The sequence below is a fragment of the Anoplopoma fimbria genome, chromosome 8, assembly GCF_027596085.1.
Source record: "Anoplopoma fimbria isolate UVic2021 breed Golden Eagle Sablefish chromosome 8, Afim_UVic_2022, whole genome shotgun sequence".
NCBI classification, from domain to species: domain Eukaryota; kingdom Metazoa; phylum Chordata; class Actinopteri; order Perciformes; family Anoplopomatidae; genus Anoplopoma; species Anoplopoma fimbria.
Window position 1 is genome coordinate 11112764 of NC_072456.1, and position 16885 is coordinate 11129648.

The window sequence follows — 16885 nt, forward strand, 5'->3', positions numbered from 1 at the left end:
TTTACAGGTCTACTGATAAGAAGAGTTAGAATGAAAAGAGAGAGAAAAGTCAGCCAGTTGCTTCAAAATCCCTGTCTGCCTCCTCTACATCAACATCCACTCATCTAATCAACCATCTATACTTATCCCTTTCTCACCATGGAGAAAGAGGCAGCAGCCTGCTCCAGGAGTCCCACGAGGCCGATCTCAGTGAAGTATTTCCCCGAGCAAATGCCCTCCTCATCTGGTGACACTACATCATCAGAGACTGCCGATTCCTCCAGCACATTGGATGAAATATTCTGGAGCACACATGCAGGCATACACAGTGACAAAAACAAGAAGAAGAGGACGAGCACACACATCAGCAGACATGTCTATTGCCAGTGACCAGTATCCATGTATCCAGTGCTCTCCTTACCTGGAAGGTAACGCAGCCCACAGGCAGATACTTGCGGTCCTCCAGCATGCTCAGGTATTCTGCGACCAGAGCAGCACTGTGCACCAGACACTGAGCAGCCTCAGCGTGGTTGTTCCTCTCCGTGTGTTTTCCAGCCATGTTCTGAAGCCACGTCAGCCGCAGGTCTGGTGACGTCTGGTAACCCTTTGCAATCCTGGAGACGTGAAATCAAAGACACACACATGAATGCACACACACGACTAGGTGACAGTGATCACAGAGCAGAAATACATTTGTAGGTGATCAAGGGGTGTTTGCTTGAGCGTGCGTCTATTCTTCACCTGTACATGAGATCTATTAGCATCTCAGGATCTTCCTGGTGCTCCTTCATCTTGACTGTGTCGGACAGGATCATGTGCAGGTTAAACACAAGGTCCTGGACCTGAAGGAAAAGACAAGAAAAGAGAATGTAGACCTTGAGTTACTGCCACCCCGATCTCTTACAGAAATCAAGGCGTAGAGGACAACACAAATCTGTCAATTCAGTAAATAAAATCAATCATCAAGTTGTCCGTCAGTCAACATGATGGACGACAACTAAAGAATTTGATGGATAAATCTGTACCTGGTCTGGGAACGTGGTCTCCCTCAGCTCCAGATCCTCCTCTGCGTAGGTGAGGATGGTCTTTAGAGAGCGTCGCAAAAACTCCTCGTTAAAATTCTGAGACGTTCCCACCAGCGATGAAAGAGACATGGTCACTTGCATCTTCACTCTCGCAAAGTTCTGAAAGTGCAACCACAAAGAAAATAAAGGTTTGAACTATAAACATGTTGTGAAGGCTACGGACTATTGTGTGATAGATATGGACTGCCAAGGAAGTCATTTTGATAGGTGTCTTAAAGGTGTGGAAGTCTGCCTGTGCTATAACGAAAGGGAAATGATGCGTTCACCTGTAATTGGGCCTTAATTGGATGGCTGAATGCAACCTTTGGTTTTGTTCTAAATTGCGTGGTGTAAAGTGAAAGAAAAAAGGAATAAACCACTACCAGAACAAATCTGAGAAAATGGCTTACCAGAAGTAAAATAGTTCCTAATAATAACAGATTTAATCATTAGCAGGGCAATCTGAGAGCGCAGACCTTCGTTAAGGTCATGCCCTATCCCACAATGTTAAAGAAAGGGAAAAAACATTTAGTGTACTGCCCTGTTATTCAGACACACTCTTAAATGTTATGGGTTCTTCCTTTGCCAAACAGACAAACAAACCGAACCATAACATAACCTTCTCGGCGGAGGTAATAATAGTGCTTCTACTTGACCTCTAATTGAGATTCAATTAGAGGTCATTTATTGAGGCATGTGTGGTACAGGCAATGGTATTTTTAACCTTCACTAATCTCTTTGAGAGCTACACTCCAAAGGGTCTTTAACTTCATCATCCCGGGTTCATGAACAAATGTTGCTCTGAAACTGATAACGCAACAATTTGAGTTGTACTTACGTTGCCGATCTCAAAGTTTTGCCTCATGAGGAGGTAGAGGGAGGCGCTGGCGTGGGCCCTGATGGTACTTATGCTGCTGCTGCAGCTCCTTAACAATCGCAAACACAGGTCAGCACACTGCTCCGTTTCCTCCTCGAACAGCAGTTCAGGAAACTACACAGGCAGAGAGAAATACACCACAAATTGACACAATACAAGTATTAATTCATGGAAGAAACTGCAAGAATAACAAGTCCAGTAGTCAAACCTTGGACACCAGCGCCCTCTGTGTGGCAAAACAATGCTGGAGGTAGAGGGCGCTCTGGTTGCAGGCCATGCTGTGGAGCAACACCTTCAGCACCCCACCCAGGATACTCTCTTTGGACTCTGTCACTGATACCGTCTGAAGGCAGAGTGAAACATATGCAGTTGTTATAGGAGCATGAGTGGGTTTATAAATGCTTAAGTGTCTTGTTTTCACGATCTTTGAGCACACCCATGCATGTTAGCATTCTATGTTGTAAATAAAGAAAGTCCTGTTGACTTGCATACCTGTACAATGATCTCCAAAGTATCAAGAATAATTATGTTGGCCTCCGTCGCAAGGTTACCATCGATAAGTGCTTCATGTTCCAGCTCAGCTCTGGTCCTGCAATCAAGAAACCAGAACAATATCATCACAAACTGATTACCAACTCTGATGATGTTCACCCTTGAATGTTGCACAAGCTTCCAATCACCACAAGAGGCATGAACAATGTAGGAATCTTCGTGTGGAGGAAAAGTCATGTGCTTAGTAGGACCTCAGCCAATTATCTTGATTTCATACGCTTGATATATATTGGTGATGATAACAGCCTAAAGTTGAATGAATAAAATAAATATAAATAATACGTTTATCCATCTGTAATTAAAGCAAATACTTTTTACGCTGCAAGATGTCTTTTAACCTTAAACACACACACAGACCTCAAACTATTCAAATGATTGACAGAAACAATGCATGCTGACCCACATGTAGACAGCTAGTTCAAACCTATAACTTCCCTCACCAGATGGTTATTAAGATTTTAGAAGGCATTAAGGAGGCTGTTCTTCCTTATTAAGGAAGAACAGCTAAGTAAGCGATTCCTGGTCTATGGGTAGAACATTATGGCTAAATGTTGTATATCTACATGTCCTTTGTGTTTGAGTATGAAACTTAAACAGGACTGGCTTTAAGTAGTAATGAATCTGAACAAACAAAGAATATATGACAAACAAGAGCTAATGCTACTTTTGTCTTGATTTTTGCTGCAGCAACAACCAGGGATACACGAGTAAAAACCCCAAAACAAGAAGCACACTGGTTAAAAAGCAAAAAAGACCCACTGCAACCAATATCACCCTGACAGACACTGTTACCAGGACAGAGGGAATGATGGGATGGGGGGGGGTCAAGGGTCAGAACCAGCATCATGGGGTCTCTGTTGGTGCATTCATGTGCATGTGTGAACTTAAGAAGTCATAATTGAGGAGAAATGGATCACAACATGGGTGCATCAGTGGCTAGAATAATGAATGTGGCACAAAATGTATTAGGATAACAAGATTTGTTTAAAGCCAAGTTAATCAGGAGGAAATCTAATATAAACTATTAAATGAATCCATGGCAGCCGGCTGCCCACAAGCATGTGAATACACCATAAACGAGGAACTAAAGCAGGGGGATATTCAGAGGAGCACACAGCAAAGGTGGACCATACAATACCTGATTGATCTGTGACTCCTACATAAACACACAGCAATGTGAGAGAACAAATGGAAATTAACAAAAAACAAAGGCTGGAGCTGAATTTACAACAAGAACAGAGAGAAAAATCCAATTTACAACCAAAAGAAAAGGATTGCATTGTATCTGTTGTGACATAAGATACAAAACTGTAACTTTTAGGGGTATGCAACACAGATATCTGCAGTTACTTTTAGACACAGTAGCATTTAAATTATTTTGTTAATCATATTCAAATAAGTCTGATTCTGTTCCTATGGAAATTCCTATGGAAAATGCCAAAACATATGGAAACTTATGAAGAATAAAGAACATTTAATGAGATTTGGCAGCGTTTTAGATGGTTTGTATCTATAAACAGATGGACTTTATCAGTAATATCCTGATAAGAGAATAAAAGGATGATAATATTCACTCTTTTATTTCAGTTTACGCTTCTAAATGACTGATTATATTTTGGGAAAAAGCACAGGTAGAGTTGAAGAGTTAAAGTGGGGATGGGCATTTTCATAACATTTCAATCACACAAAAGATTAATTGATTATTTGTGAACACAGAACAAATTGTAGTGAATAATCAGCTTATGTGTCTTGGGAGTATATTTTTTTTTCTGTGACATATAGTAAGAATTTAGAAAGTGTTAGAAAGAGCGTACTTGTCCATCTTTTCACTGTTTTGTCTCCAGTGGGTCATGTCCTTCCTCCATCGAAGGTTCTCCTGACTGCCAAAAGCACTGCCAGATGGACTCCGCTCTAAATGGTGGGGAAAGGATTGTTTACTTTTTTATTGGTGGTCAGAGAAAGTATGTTTACACAGAGAAACGTGACCGAGTTTGGCTGAAGGTCTGTAGTTGGATCTATAGTACAATTATAGCGGTGGGTGGAGAGCAGAATAGATTGTATGTCTGTCTCTTAGTTACACAACCTCCTCCTAGTTTAGTAATTATTGTTTTAGCCCTACTTTGTGGTTCTGTATGCATCTGTGTGTGCTTCCAAAACATGGTGATTTGTGAGTGCATGTGCAAGTGCTGAAATGTGTTACTTTACCTAGCTGTCCGCGGCTGCGTCGCACCATCTCCTGTCTGGCACCAATGCTGCCCAGTATGGCCTCCTCCAGCTTGGCCTTCATGTCTTTTGACTTCTTAAAGGTCAGGCTGTTCATCCGTTCAAATGCCTTCTTCCCCTGCATGGTGAACACAACATGGGCCTTGTATCCATGAGGCAGAGGACGAGTGGACGGACAGAGAACAAAGCGAGGAAGTTATTTGCACCACAGCACTCAGCAAGAAAAGCAGGTTTGAAGCAGAAAAGCAAACGTGCAAGCACAGAAAAAAAAATAAAAAACAGCAAGCAGATAGCGTAGCAGAAAGGGAAACACACAGAAATAAATGTATGATTAAAGCATAGAGAGCAGCAAGCTGTCTGCTTTTACTATTTTATCATCACTTTCAGTAGCCAAAGCATATTAACTGCAGATAAGCTTGTTCTGAATGCAAGAGGATAGTGCTAACTAATCATCCACTGAAGCTTTAGAAAAGTTGAAAAAAAGAACACACTGAATCAGCTGAAATCAGCCTGAAATACATCCTTTTTGTGGGATGTTGTATGTAAAAGTATGTACACTAAATAAACAGGCATACTCAACATACACAACCCTCTCTGCGCCCTTAACAACCATATAGTGGTTTATCAGTCTTGTCACTTGTTACCTTGTACTCAAAGCAGGAGACACAGAGGTAAAGGAGATCCAGCAGGCGGTTGAGCTGGGACACTGACAGGTCTGTGAACCACTTCTGTAACACCAGCTCATCCGCATTCTTCAACACCCACAGCAGACAGATGAGCAGACTTCGACTGGACTCGGCCGAGAAGCTCCCGTGCTGACGACTCGCCTTGAAAGATGGACGACGAAGAATCAACAAAGAGGAAAGACCAGAGAGGGACAAAACGGAAGAATCCAAATGGTATGATACGAAACTACTGCCTCCTGTTTGTTTAAGTTTTTTCAACAGACCTGCGAGTTGAGCAAGAAGCTGCTTGGTCGGGACATTGGGGTGGGGGTGGAGGTGCCTGCTATTGCCATGGCGACAGTCTGGCTGATCATGCTGTTACCCTCTCCTTCTGCATCTTCTCCACTGCTGCCCATCGCTGCTCCCTGGGGACCACCTGGCCGACCCCACTGGTTATGGGACTCTAGGGACATAAAAAAGAGAGAAAAGAAAATAACAAATAAACTGGAATTAGAGAAAATACAAGAGTAATGTAGGGACACAAGACAGTGAAAATGTTATCTGGATGTAATGAAGACAAAAACATAAGGCTTCATAATTATTAATGGGGGAAACCTCAGTGGACTGAAACACGGCACTAACTGCTGTTTATGTAGTATGAACCCTCTCTGTACTCTGAATGAGCACTACAAGTGTAGAGAAGGTAACCTTTATACTAAATGTGGATGTTAAGCTAATTAGGATGTTTACAATGGGATTTTATTCAATCTTAGAAATAGTACTATTTAAAAAAAGTAAAACTGGTCTCACATTTTATTCAGACTAAGCTTTATATCATTAGCTTAACTGACTCTGGACCTACTGCTTATATTCAATCATGTATGAATGGGTAATTCAATACAGCCTCCAGGTCTAGGGAAGGCAAGTTCACTATGGTGGGTTAAAGGAAAGAAAAAAAAAAAGCAGTAGAGATGAACTAAGGTTAGGGATCGGGCATGTTATGCTGCAACATACTTTGCAGGTCAAATGATAACCTTCTGAGTTCCAAAGGATATGCTATTGCAGGTCACAATGTAACTTTGCCATTGCATTTGTTTGAATAGCTTATGTTATTTGGCATTTTGTCACATTATGTCGCAAGAGAGAGTACCTCCGGCCACAATGCTGCATGCCTCATTCACAACTGTTTTATTTTAGGTTGATCTGATAGGAGTGCTGCTTCCAGGACGGTAAGAAGCAAACAGTTGGATATGACATCAGACATTTGACAGTGGTGAGTGAAACAAGGTAAATATACCAAACAAAATACTGAACGACAAACATTTACTGTACATTTAAAGTAGCTCATAATCTTTACCTGTAAAGTCATGGAGTTGTGTCAATGTTTCCATGACGATGCCAATGAGAGGCAGGTAAAGCATGGCGACTCGGGCCTTGACCTCAGGATCGGCGTAGCGTGGGTCAGAGTCATGGCTGGACAGGAGGTTATGAACGACACTCACCACTTTCTTATGAAGGCTAAACATTCTACAGAGAATCAAAAGAAAAGACAAAAGTTTAAAAAAAAAAAACAGCAGAAAGGAACAAAGACATGGTGTTTATTCATTTCAAATGTGGAAAGCACAATCGGTGAGAGAGAGAACCCACCCCCATTAAACTAAACCTTTACTCACTCACGTGAATGCATGTCAGCATGCATACAGGCTTATCTCTCACCAACAGAAACAGATGCTCTAAACTGAAAATATCCCTTTCCTTTCTCTACAATTCTTGGCAGTTTATTGGGAAGGTACACACACACACACACACACACACACACACACACACACACACACACACACACACACACACACACACACACACACACACAAACAAACACACAGACAAAATGACACCCATTAATAAATCTGACATGTGATGACCCTTCAACTCACCCTCGTTCAGACATAAACTCTTTATTCACAAAATGATCTTAGCAAGTGTAGAAAATGTGTATCCAAAGCAAACCAACCCTTCATTGTCTGGGTCCAGTATCACAGACAGTTCAGACAGTACCAGTCCGGCCAGATAATGTTGCTCTCTGAAGGGGACAGACAGCTCAAACATGTTGGCTATCTTTTGGTCCTGGACATGTGTGGAGAACCCAGAGCTCTGTAGGGGAGGGCACAGAACATCCAAACTAGACCATTAATATTTTACGTGATGACTTGAAATGACAGCTAGTATCACAGGAAATCACTATGCAATTGTTTTGTAGGACTGTATCACTGGGTGCATGTCTATTTGCATGCAGGTATTATAATTTTACAACACTTTATGTCTGACCTGGGAAGTTGCTGATGACACAGAGGGGGAAGGCGAGGCAGGTGGGGTCAGCAGACTGCAGGGCAGGTTTAGGGTGACGTAGTGTTCATGGCTGCAAACAATTCTCAAGAAATCAAGCCTTAAAGACTCCAGGGTTGGGTTCTGCAGAGCATAAAGCTTTGCGGACACCTAGAGAGAGGAAACCATACAAATTCTTTAATCTTTTTTTAAAGAATACTATATATACGTACATACAGTACCAGTCAAAAGTTTGGACACACCTCCTCATTCAATGGTTTTTCTTTATTTTTATTTTTTTCTACATTGTAGATTAATATTGAAGACATCCAAACTATGAAGGAACACATATGGAATTATGTGGTAAACAAACAAATGCTCAACAAACCAGAATATGTTTTATATTTTAGGTTCTTCAAAGTAGTTGAATGAGAAGGTGTGTCCAAACTTTTGACTGGTACTGTACATGCACATAATACAAATAAAGAATTGGGGTACGTGCTGTCGAAAGAACTGTAATCTTGAAATAGCATTTTAGGAAAAATAGCAAATTAGATCTTAATATATTTTTAGTTCTTTCTGGAAACCTGAAATGCTTTATATATAAATCTGAAACTGAATAGCATGAAAGGTATGCTTCACAGCACCAGAGTATAAATAAACTGTACAATATCTAGCAGTAGCCTCCAATACATAATATGCATACTAAAAGGACATTTATATTTCTTTAGGGGAGCTACAAACATTAATTTGCATACTTCTTATACTTTTATCTGATTGTGCAAAAAGTAACTTAGCCATCTAGGGATGCTTTTCTCTTCACTCGTACTCATCTAAATCTGTATTATTCTTGTTTATGAAAAAACACAGTCATACAAGAAAAGTATATGGTATTTGTGAATCTAAATACGGCATTTACCTGTTTCCAGTATGCCCTGATTAGGGTGAAGACAAAGCCTCGGTCCATGACTGACAGCAAGTCGTTGAGGAAGAAGGCCAAACTAGTGTTCAGTCTCTCCACCAACTCCAGGTCCTGAATGGATGAAATACATGTCTTAAGTTTCCAGAGTTGGTGGTTTGAACATGATTTCTGTCTCTTAACCCCCGTGATATTCCACAAACTGCTTGCTGATTGGGAACAGTTCACCAGGCAGTTACTTACCTTCTGGAAGCGAGACACAATGTCGCCAGCGATGGTGCTGACCAGGGCTGTTATGTCATCCATGAAGCGTTCTGGGAAACGGTTCTTCCTGGGTGACTCCAAGCGCTCAGTGAAGTACAGGTGGTGGATGATGCTCTTAACCTGTGGTACAGGTCAACATTTTTTATTATGTCTAAAGTACTGCACAGCACACTATACAAGACATTTCCATCCATCCATATGTCCAAGCTGTTTTAGGTGTTAAAATGTTGTTTCCTACCATGAGTTCGAAGAAAAACCAGGCCTGTTGTAGAGCTCCCTCCCTGACGCTCCCACTGCTCACCACCCACTGGAGGGCTAATTCCTCATGGAAGAGCTGAGTAGAACAGGAAAGTAGAAAACATAGACAAAGAATGGAGATGGAGAGAGAGAGAGAGAGAGAGAGAGAGAGAGAGAGAGAGAGAGAGAGAGAGAGAGAGAGAGAGAGAGTAGCAACAAAGCCAGACAGAGAGAATGTGAGGCACCAGGAGAAGTATTCCTGTCCATCCTGAATTCAAATATACCTAAATCTACATGTTGTGAACAGATTATTCAATAATCTGTTCACAACATATAATAAATATACTGTTGAATGAATTCCAAAGTGTATTTACTTAATGGGAAATATGATATGAAATGAAAGTTAAGCAGGCTTAGTTAAAAATGATTAGCAATTCTAAATATCTCTATATGAAAGAATAATAAATTCAAGTAAAGCTCCTGCACCAGCAACACTGAAAATGATTGATAAAAAGAAACGTGAGGTTCGACCAAAAACTTCATATACAGACATATTACGTTAATGGTTACCAACTCAATACACGGAAATTCATTAAAAAGTTTAAAAAAAAAATCATATAATTCACCATTGTGTGCAAAAACTTTCATTTCTGTGAAATGATGAAAGATGCATTCTTATCACCATGCAAATTAGTATTTAGTTATGTAACTTACTGATAATCTAACTATATCTAGCTATAGTATAATAAATATGTCTGCCTGTCTGTCTATATGTTCTTTGTACATCTCGAGAACTGCTCATCTTATCTACTTCACACTCGACAGGTGTCTTGCTGGGGGCTCAACGGAGTGCTTTTGACACAATTTGATGCAATTTACATGTAAAACTATTAACTATTAATAGGTAAACTATTAATACCGCACAGTAAGATCTGCCTATAAATTCTAACTTCAAGTGAGGAGTGAAAGAGAGGCATTATCACCACAATGCACTTAAATTAACTTTACTCTGTTCAAGGTGGAGCTTTCCATTCAAATATGATGCTGAAGTGTTTAATGCATAATATGTGAATTATTATATTTTTCGGGGTAAAATCTAAATCTGCACCGTAACCATTAATATTTGTCTGTATGGTAAATATATTAGTACACTGTTTTCTTTAAGGTAGAAGTACACAGTAGGTAGAATACAGTTGAGTTGCATATTTGTCAAGTGCTTTGGGGGAATTTTGTAAGTCTTTTCAGGTTGTAATGAGTTAGAATATTAACATAATTCAATATGTTTCAAATCTAAACATCATAATAAACTTTACCCAGGCAGCTTACATATCCTAACGATAAAGTCCGCCCCTGGTATTTTATCCTGTTCCAGAGTATTCTTTACCAGTGTTTCTGACCATGAGTAGCCATGATTTGGGTGTGTGACACAACTACTAAATGTCTTGAAGGTGTATTTCTGAGGACCGAAGAAAGCCCAGTGTTGAGGGTGAAGTTGTTTATATGAGCAATCCTTGAGAAAGCTGCAAGCAGCAACACCACAGGCCCGTTCTGAACTGGCATGTTTTGGACGGGCAATGCACTAGTAGGTATTTTCCCAGGTGCGTGAGAGGTTTTTTGCATGGGGAGAAGAATTTATGCTTCTTCATTTCTTTATGAATTATGCATCAGTAACTTGCATATATTTAGGTGTGTGCTTTTATGCAAAACCAACATCTAACCCAGTCTGGCTAATACACCACCTCTTGTGCAGTCTGGCAAGTCTTCCTTAATCATGTTGACATAGCGTGAAGATTAGTAAGAAGCAGGAGCTGATATATTTTCAATTTTTTTTATCTTATGAACAATATCTTTATATTGTATCCTCATCCTTACCATCCTCTAGACTTTATGTATGAATTTTACTAGAAACATTATCTCTATGTCTATAAATAGTCAGTATTGCTCAACGTTAATAACCTGAAACCTTTTTCAGCAATACTACTTCTTTAATATCAGAAACCTTTGCAGCAGATTGTATCCTGAAAAAACAGACCCAGTGAATTGTGGACAGTGAAAGGAGACTTCCCAGACTAAGTTAGCCAGACTACAATCAACATTCATGTCACACGAAAAACGGATTGACACATTCAGAACAAGAGGCAGATCAGCAACATCCAGCATTCAACAAACTCCAAAGCCACCAAATACAACATCAACCAAACCAGAGGCACACATCCACAGACAAGACAGTTGAGGAGGCGAATAAAGGGTGGGCGGGGTATGCTCCTCCCCCGGTGCGAGTGGCTCTACCTTTTTTGTGGGTAACCGTCCTGTTAAAGTTTGCAAGAAACTGGCGCTCTCAGTGTGCGAAGACATGCGATTGCCACAGCGCTCCATGGCCTATGGGTGGAATGAATGGAACGGTGACAACAAGGTTAGTGGAGGAGCAACAGGAGAGTGGGGTTGCACCTTTTCAGCACACAGGGAAAATGCTTCTGCTGGGTGACACGCATCCACGCACACATATGCAGACTACACACTATTTTGATCTCTTGCACATACTTGTCACACATGAAGACAAAAACAATGAGACACAGGACAGGTTCAAAACACCTAAAAGTGTTGTACCCATCATCTAAAACAGTCAGATACATTGGTAGTTTGAGTGCCTGAAGGGAGGGATGCAAAATGGCTCCATAAAAGGACTGTGAGATCAATTAAAGACACCGTATTGGTTTTGTTTTCCTTGATGTTACAGCCATTGCTTGATGATGTGCCATTCTGCATCCATTCAGGTGAATACTTCAAAAAAGGAAAATGCATAATGGGACTAACACAATGTTCCATCACAGGTTAAATGCTGTTAATGAACGTGCTCTGTCAATGTTGACACAATTAATGTAATGTTGCAATCTAGCTGTGATTTTATTATATCACTGATATGCAGAATTAATTCAATCTTGGTTTTTTGATAGTCATAAAATTGGAAGTGTAAATTAGTGACAAACAAATGATTATGTCATGACAACTTAAAATGACATAACATCACATGAAGATGTAAAGTGAAGCTGACAAACGACCTCACTCATGTAGACAGACACACAGACACACTCACAGATATACCGTGCTCCAGCGACAAAATGAATGCTATGTAGGGTAGGTAGAAAGTCATGCAGTGGTATTAACTAGTGAGAGGGGAGACTATGATGTTAAAGCAGAGGGAGTGAATAACTGTGTAAGAAGCCAAAAGCAGAAGAGGAAATAATAGAGGAAATATAATTAATTTTTTAAAAATGACTGCGGATGAAGATGATTTTTAACACTACTCTTTTTCTCTACAACTCCAACAATCCTCTGAGAAATATACACATAAAAAGACAATAATAAGTCTTGTCTTGGGGTAAAGAAATAATGGACTACTGTAAACCCAAAACGGCAGGTAAGCTTGACATAGAAAGACAGGGAGGCCAACTATGTCCAAGAAATGACTGCCATGAAAAACTCTGGTAAATTGGCACAGAATTATTTGGATCTGTCTTTCATGCAAGTACTGAGAAAAAGGGAGGTGTTAGATATGATAAGTGAAGAGGGATGACACCTGAGACTCTAGCATGAGAGATAGAGGGTCATGGAGGCGGCTGTGACTCCCATGTATGGGCTCATGGGAGGGTTGTGATTTTAAGTTTACCAGAATACTGTAATACTCTGAAGTTTTGGTATTTTATGTCTTAGTGGTACACTAGCCACTTTGTATACGGTTAAGAAATGTATTTTTTGGAGAAAGTGAACAAAAAATGGTTGGCAATCATAGTTGTGTGACTTAAAACCTACGGAAGTAGCTTCACGATAGGTTGAGTCTACAAATAAAAGATGTGATCATGACTACACAAAAAGTACATGGATTGCTTCAACTCTCACCTCAGTAACAACAATACAACAGTACAACAATACACCAAAACTCAGAATATGCCAGTATTCCTTCAAGGTGAATAAGGTGAGTTGTTTTTTGTAGTGAGGCAAAGTGGAGGACGGGGCATTCATAAAACCACCTGCATGGTTTCTGGAGCGGACCCAGGGCTGGATCCCCAGGGGGCACTCTTACAGCCCATGGTGTGCACCCACGAGTTGGAGCGGTCTAAGCCCTAGGCGTGCCAAGGTCAAAGGACACAAGGCAGGCGGGAAGCAAGGGAATGAGCAAGCAGCACGGGAGGAGGAGGAGGGAAGGAACAATGACAGGTTAAAGAGGTTCAGAAGTCAGGACTGCTGGTAGATGCAAAGGGCCCAAAACAGGTTAGCTGTCAGTAAAAAAAATAAAAATCTAAATCATCACACCAGAGGAGCAAAGCACATAGGTTCTCTCTCTCCCTCTCTTTCTCTGTGTAAGAAATAACTTCCCCTCCCTCAGAGACAAGAAAAGAAAGGTTTAGTTAAGTATTAGCAGCAAAGGGAACATTCATCAAACAAGGGGCTGCATTCACTCACTGGTCTGGTACTTTTGGGTTGAATAAATACACATTTAACGAGGGCAATCACAAATTAAAACAAGACAAAATAAACAGATTAATTACATTTTAAAAAAGACCAAAAAAACAAAACAGTAGAGTGACAAGGCTATGATATTACTAAAGACAATTGACACAATGTGACATTTTATCTTCTTGACAGGATCTGTTTTCTGTCAAGTAAATGTCTCTTATGGCTTTCACAACCTGAATACACTGAGCACTGTGTGTGCAGGCGTACATGTGTGTGTTAGGTTGCCGTTACAGCGGTTACAGAGATAAGATGTCCAATCTTATGTTTACGCATTGGGTATACAGTTTGCATGTGATAAAATATCCCCCTGTGTGTGCACATGGTAGGCCTCTTCTATGATGTGGTCTAAGAACTAGAGGTCAGTACAATCACTTTACATGCACAAATCAATGAGGGCTGCTGGACTACTTCATATTTAACCCTGATTTCTGACATCCAAGTGCAGTGTGGGCGAGCCATATGTTGCAATTGGGTTAAGTGTAAAAAATAAAAACATTGTTAACTTATGATTATACTTAATAAAAGACATTTCTTTGGTGACCATACCTTGCTGCCAATGATGGCGCGAACCTCGTCATCAGGAGAGGTGGGTGTACCAGAGATGTCAGGGTTACTGTTGCTAAGGCTACGGGAGCGGTTAAGGTTGAGGCTGGCTGGTCGAACAGCTGACCGAGCCATTGTAGCATAGTGAACTGAACCTCCCAGACCTCCCGGGCCTAGGCCAACACACAGAGGAAGGAAAATGTAACAATTGGGATGAGATGGGGAAAAAACTACTTCTACCAAGTCATTGTGGCTCCACTGACAAGATGATTGCATGTTAACTCTGCTCCCAATGCACACATTTGAATTTGCACCAACCCTGCCTCATATCAAGAGCAAAACACAACCCTTCATCTTGCATGTGGCAAACACACAGGTTATAAGCGTATGTATTAATAAGTGGTTATAGTTAGATGGAGCAACCAGAGAGTCTTGGCAGTGGATGGTTAGTTAGTTAAAACAGGACTGATTGCAGGGAATCATCTATATAGCTCAAATGCTCTACCAAAACAGAATATTACTTACATAAATTTAATTTAAAGGGAAGAATAATTGCACACAGGTTATGATGTACAGTGGTTGGCCATACCTACCTGTTACAGATGAGTTGGGATCTGTGTTGGGCAGGCAGAAGACAAAATGGATGTGGAAGGAAAAAAACAAAAGATAAAAAGAAATAGAGGAAGAAAAATTATGGCATGTAGGTTTGATAATAAGAAACCCAGTGAAGGTGAGTTGTGTGAGTTGTGGGTTGGGTGAAGTTAACTTAAAAGGGGAAACAGAAAAACAGGTAAAGAATAAAGAAAAATGTGAGTTGGTTAACTGCATTGACTATGATTACCTGGAGAGGGCGAATTGGGGTCAGTGCTGGGCAAGCGGAAGACATAGTGGATGTAAGAGGACAGCAGGCCGTTGCGGCCATGCATGTCCTGGCTGGTGTCCAAGTACTTATGAAGCCGGTTCACTATGGATGCCATGACCTCGAAGGATGCCTGGCCCAGATTCACTAAACACACAGATACAGAAAGAAGCAAAGTGACACGTGCAAAAATGCAGATATGGACAAATACACCGCTACACACAAAGTTAAAGTATGTGTGTGTACACAGGATGACCCACAAGACATGTATTTGCATAAACATTTAGACCTTTTTAATGTCTCCGATATATTAAAATACTCTCGGAGTGGCAAATATCCAGATGGCTGTCTCAGAGACAATTGTCCTTTAAAATATAAAGTTTACATCAAGAAATGCTTTCTAAACTTCAAATTCATTCAAATTCATTTTCTGTGTCAAACATTATATTGTTTTATACACAACTTAAAGTTTATCATAAGAAGTATGTGCTGGTGTTACTTTGCAAAATAAAGTGGGAACTGTAAAAGTGATTACATGAGCTGAACTATGATGTAACCAGTTTGCAGTGCAGGGATCAGTTGTCTCATATTGACATCTGTCGAGCTGAACCCTAGTAGTGGTTATTACATGTTTTTCTTTGTATTTTTCCTTGATATTTACTCCTATTAACTATATTTCAGACATCAAAACATCAAAAACAGTCATCACATGTATACTGTATGTCACACAAAATACCTGTCTATACAACAAACACCTATTAAACCAATTGCCAAAATGTACAAAAATACTTCTACGACAAAATCATTTTTTGTTCATATTGACAACTTCCAATTTAATCAGATGCAGTGGTGACACATTTTAGCTTGACACAGTGGGTAGAAAATGGCATCTCTGTTGCCATGACCAAATTTAAGAAAATCTTTAACCTTAAGTTATATTCATCATTTCTGTAAATAAAAGATGTAAAAATCTACAACTTGTCGTTACAAAAATGTATACATAGTTCTACTAGGCCGATTTACCGTCAGCCCTAAACTGTTCTTAAATCCCTGTGTGATCACTGGCTTTGCAGTTAAGTGTAAAACAATATCTTACCTATCTGCCCAGCAATGACTGGCGGACGCACTACAAGCAACACCAACTTGTCGAGTAGAAGGTGAAGGAATCGAACCACTGGCTCTAGCTGAGAAGAGTTTAAGGCTGCAATGCTGGACTTGAGCTCGGCCTCCAGGTTGTTCTCCATGATGCGCATGTCTCCTATCCTGACTGGGAACATGTGCTCATCCAGGGCGTGCACCAAGGCAAAGAATTTATCCAGGTACTGGTCCTGGAGAGGGAGAGGGAAAAATTGGTTGGCACAGCAAATGCAAGACCATGCAGGAAATGGGATTTAGCTAGAAACAGAGATGGCACATAGAATAGAAGAGAAGAGAAGAAACGAGAGAGGTGGATGGATGAGAGAAAAGAAGGCAAAGGGAAGAAACTGTTAAAGGTAGAGATAGGTGAAGGAGAAAATGGGGGAAGGAAGTCGACACACAAAAGTAAGCTTGGTTCTACTCATCTGTAAGTTGGCTCACCAAGTGGAAACCACAAAACAGGAGTTGCTACAAGAACACAGTAGAATCCAGCAAGTCTAATCTGCGCCGGGAGCTTTGATTTATGAGCACATTAGTCTGAGTTAGGCTCCTAGGGACCACAGTCAAGCCCCCCACACCCCAGCCGACACAGAGATGGAGTAGTCCTCAGTAAATTACAGCCGAGGCGAGCTTCACCCACTAATGAACTGCTGCTGTGGAGGAATTACTGTGTAAATGTGAAAACACTGTGTGTGTGTGTGTGTGTGTGTGTGTGTGTGTGTGTGTGTG

At 40.6% G+C, this 16885-nt stretch overlaps 1 protein-coding gene across 5 annotated transcripts in view; it reads right to left on the minus strand.

Annotated features, from left to right (window-relative positions):
- Nucleotides 1-16885, minus strand: part of dock7 (dedicator of cytokinesis 7) — a 54132-nt gene that overhangs the window by 14073 nt on the left and 23174 nt on the right. For 2 of the 5 annotated variants that reach the window (XM_054602744.1, XM_054602743.1), the window contains exons 20-40: nucleotides 16116-16347; nucleotides 15002-15166; nucleotides 14164-14333; nucleotides 11392-11481; nucleotides 9104-9199; nucleotides 8845-8985; nucleotides 8602-8715; nucleotides 7686-7853; nucleotides 7372-7511; nucleotides 6718-6887; nucleotides 5645-5823; nucleotides 5340-5522; nucleotides 4678-4813; nucleotides 4287-4383; nucleotides 2413-2509; nucleotides 2129-2263; nucleotides 1882-2034; nucleotides 1005-1163; nucleotides 721-821; nucleotides 401-593; nucleotides 138-281 (exon numbers count right to left, since the gene is read on the minus strand). In XM_054602744.1, coding sequence (XP_054458719.1) covers nucleotides 138-281; nucleotides 401-593; nucleotides 721-821; nucleotides 1005-1163; nucleotides 1882-2034; nucleotides 2129-2263; nucleotides 2413-2509; nucleotides 4287-4383; nucleotides 4678-4813; nucleotides 5340-5522; nucleotides 5645-5823; nucleotides 6718-6887; nucleotides 7372-7511; nucleotides 7686-7853; nucleotides 8602-8715; nucleotides 8845-8985; nucleotides 9104-9199; nucleotides 11392-11481; nucleotides 14164-14333; nucleotides 15002-15166; nucleotides 16116-16347 — 3063 coding nt within the window. Of the gene's footprint in view, nucleotides 1-137; nucleotides 282-400; nucleotides 594-720; nucleotides 822-1004; nucleotides 1164-1881; nucleotides 2035-2128; nucleotides 2264-2412; nucleotides 2510-4286; nucleotides 4384-4677; nucleotides 4838-5339; nucleotides 5523-5644; nucleotides 5824-6717; nucleotides 6888-7371; nucleotides 7512-7685; nucleotides 7854-8601; nucleotides 8716-8844; nucleotides 8986-9103; nucleotides 9200-11391; nucleotides 11482-13130; nucleotides 13224-14163; nucleotides 14334-15001; nucleotides 15167-16115; nucleotides 16348-16885 lie in introns of all 5 variants that reach the window. The other 3 variants (XM_054602742.1, XM_054602741.1, XM_054602745.1) reach the window with 2 other exon arrangements.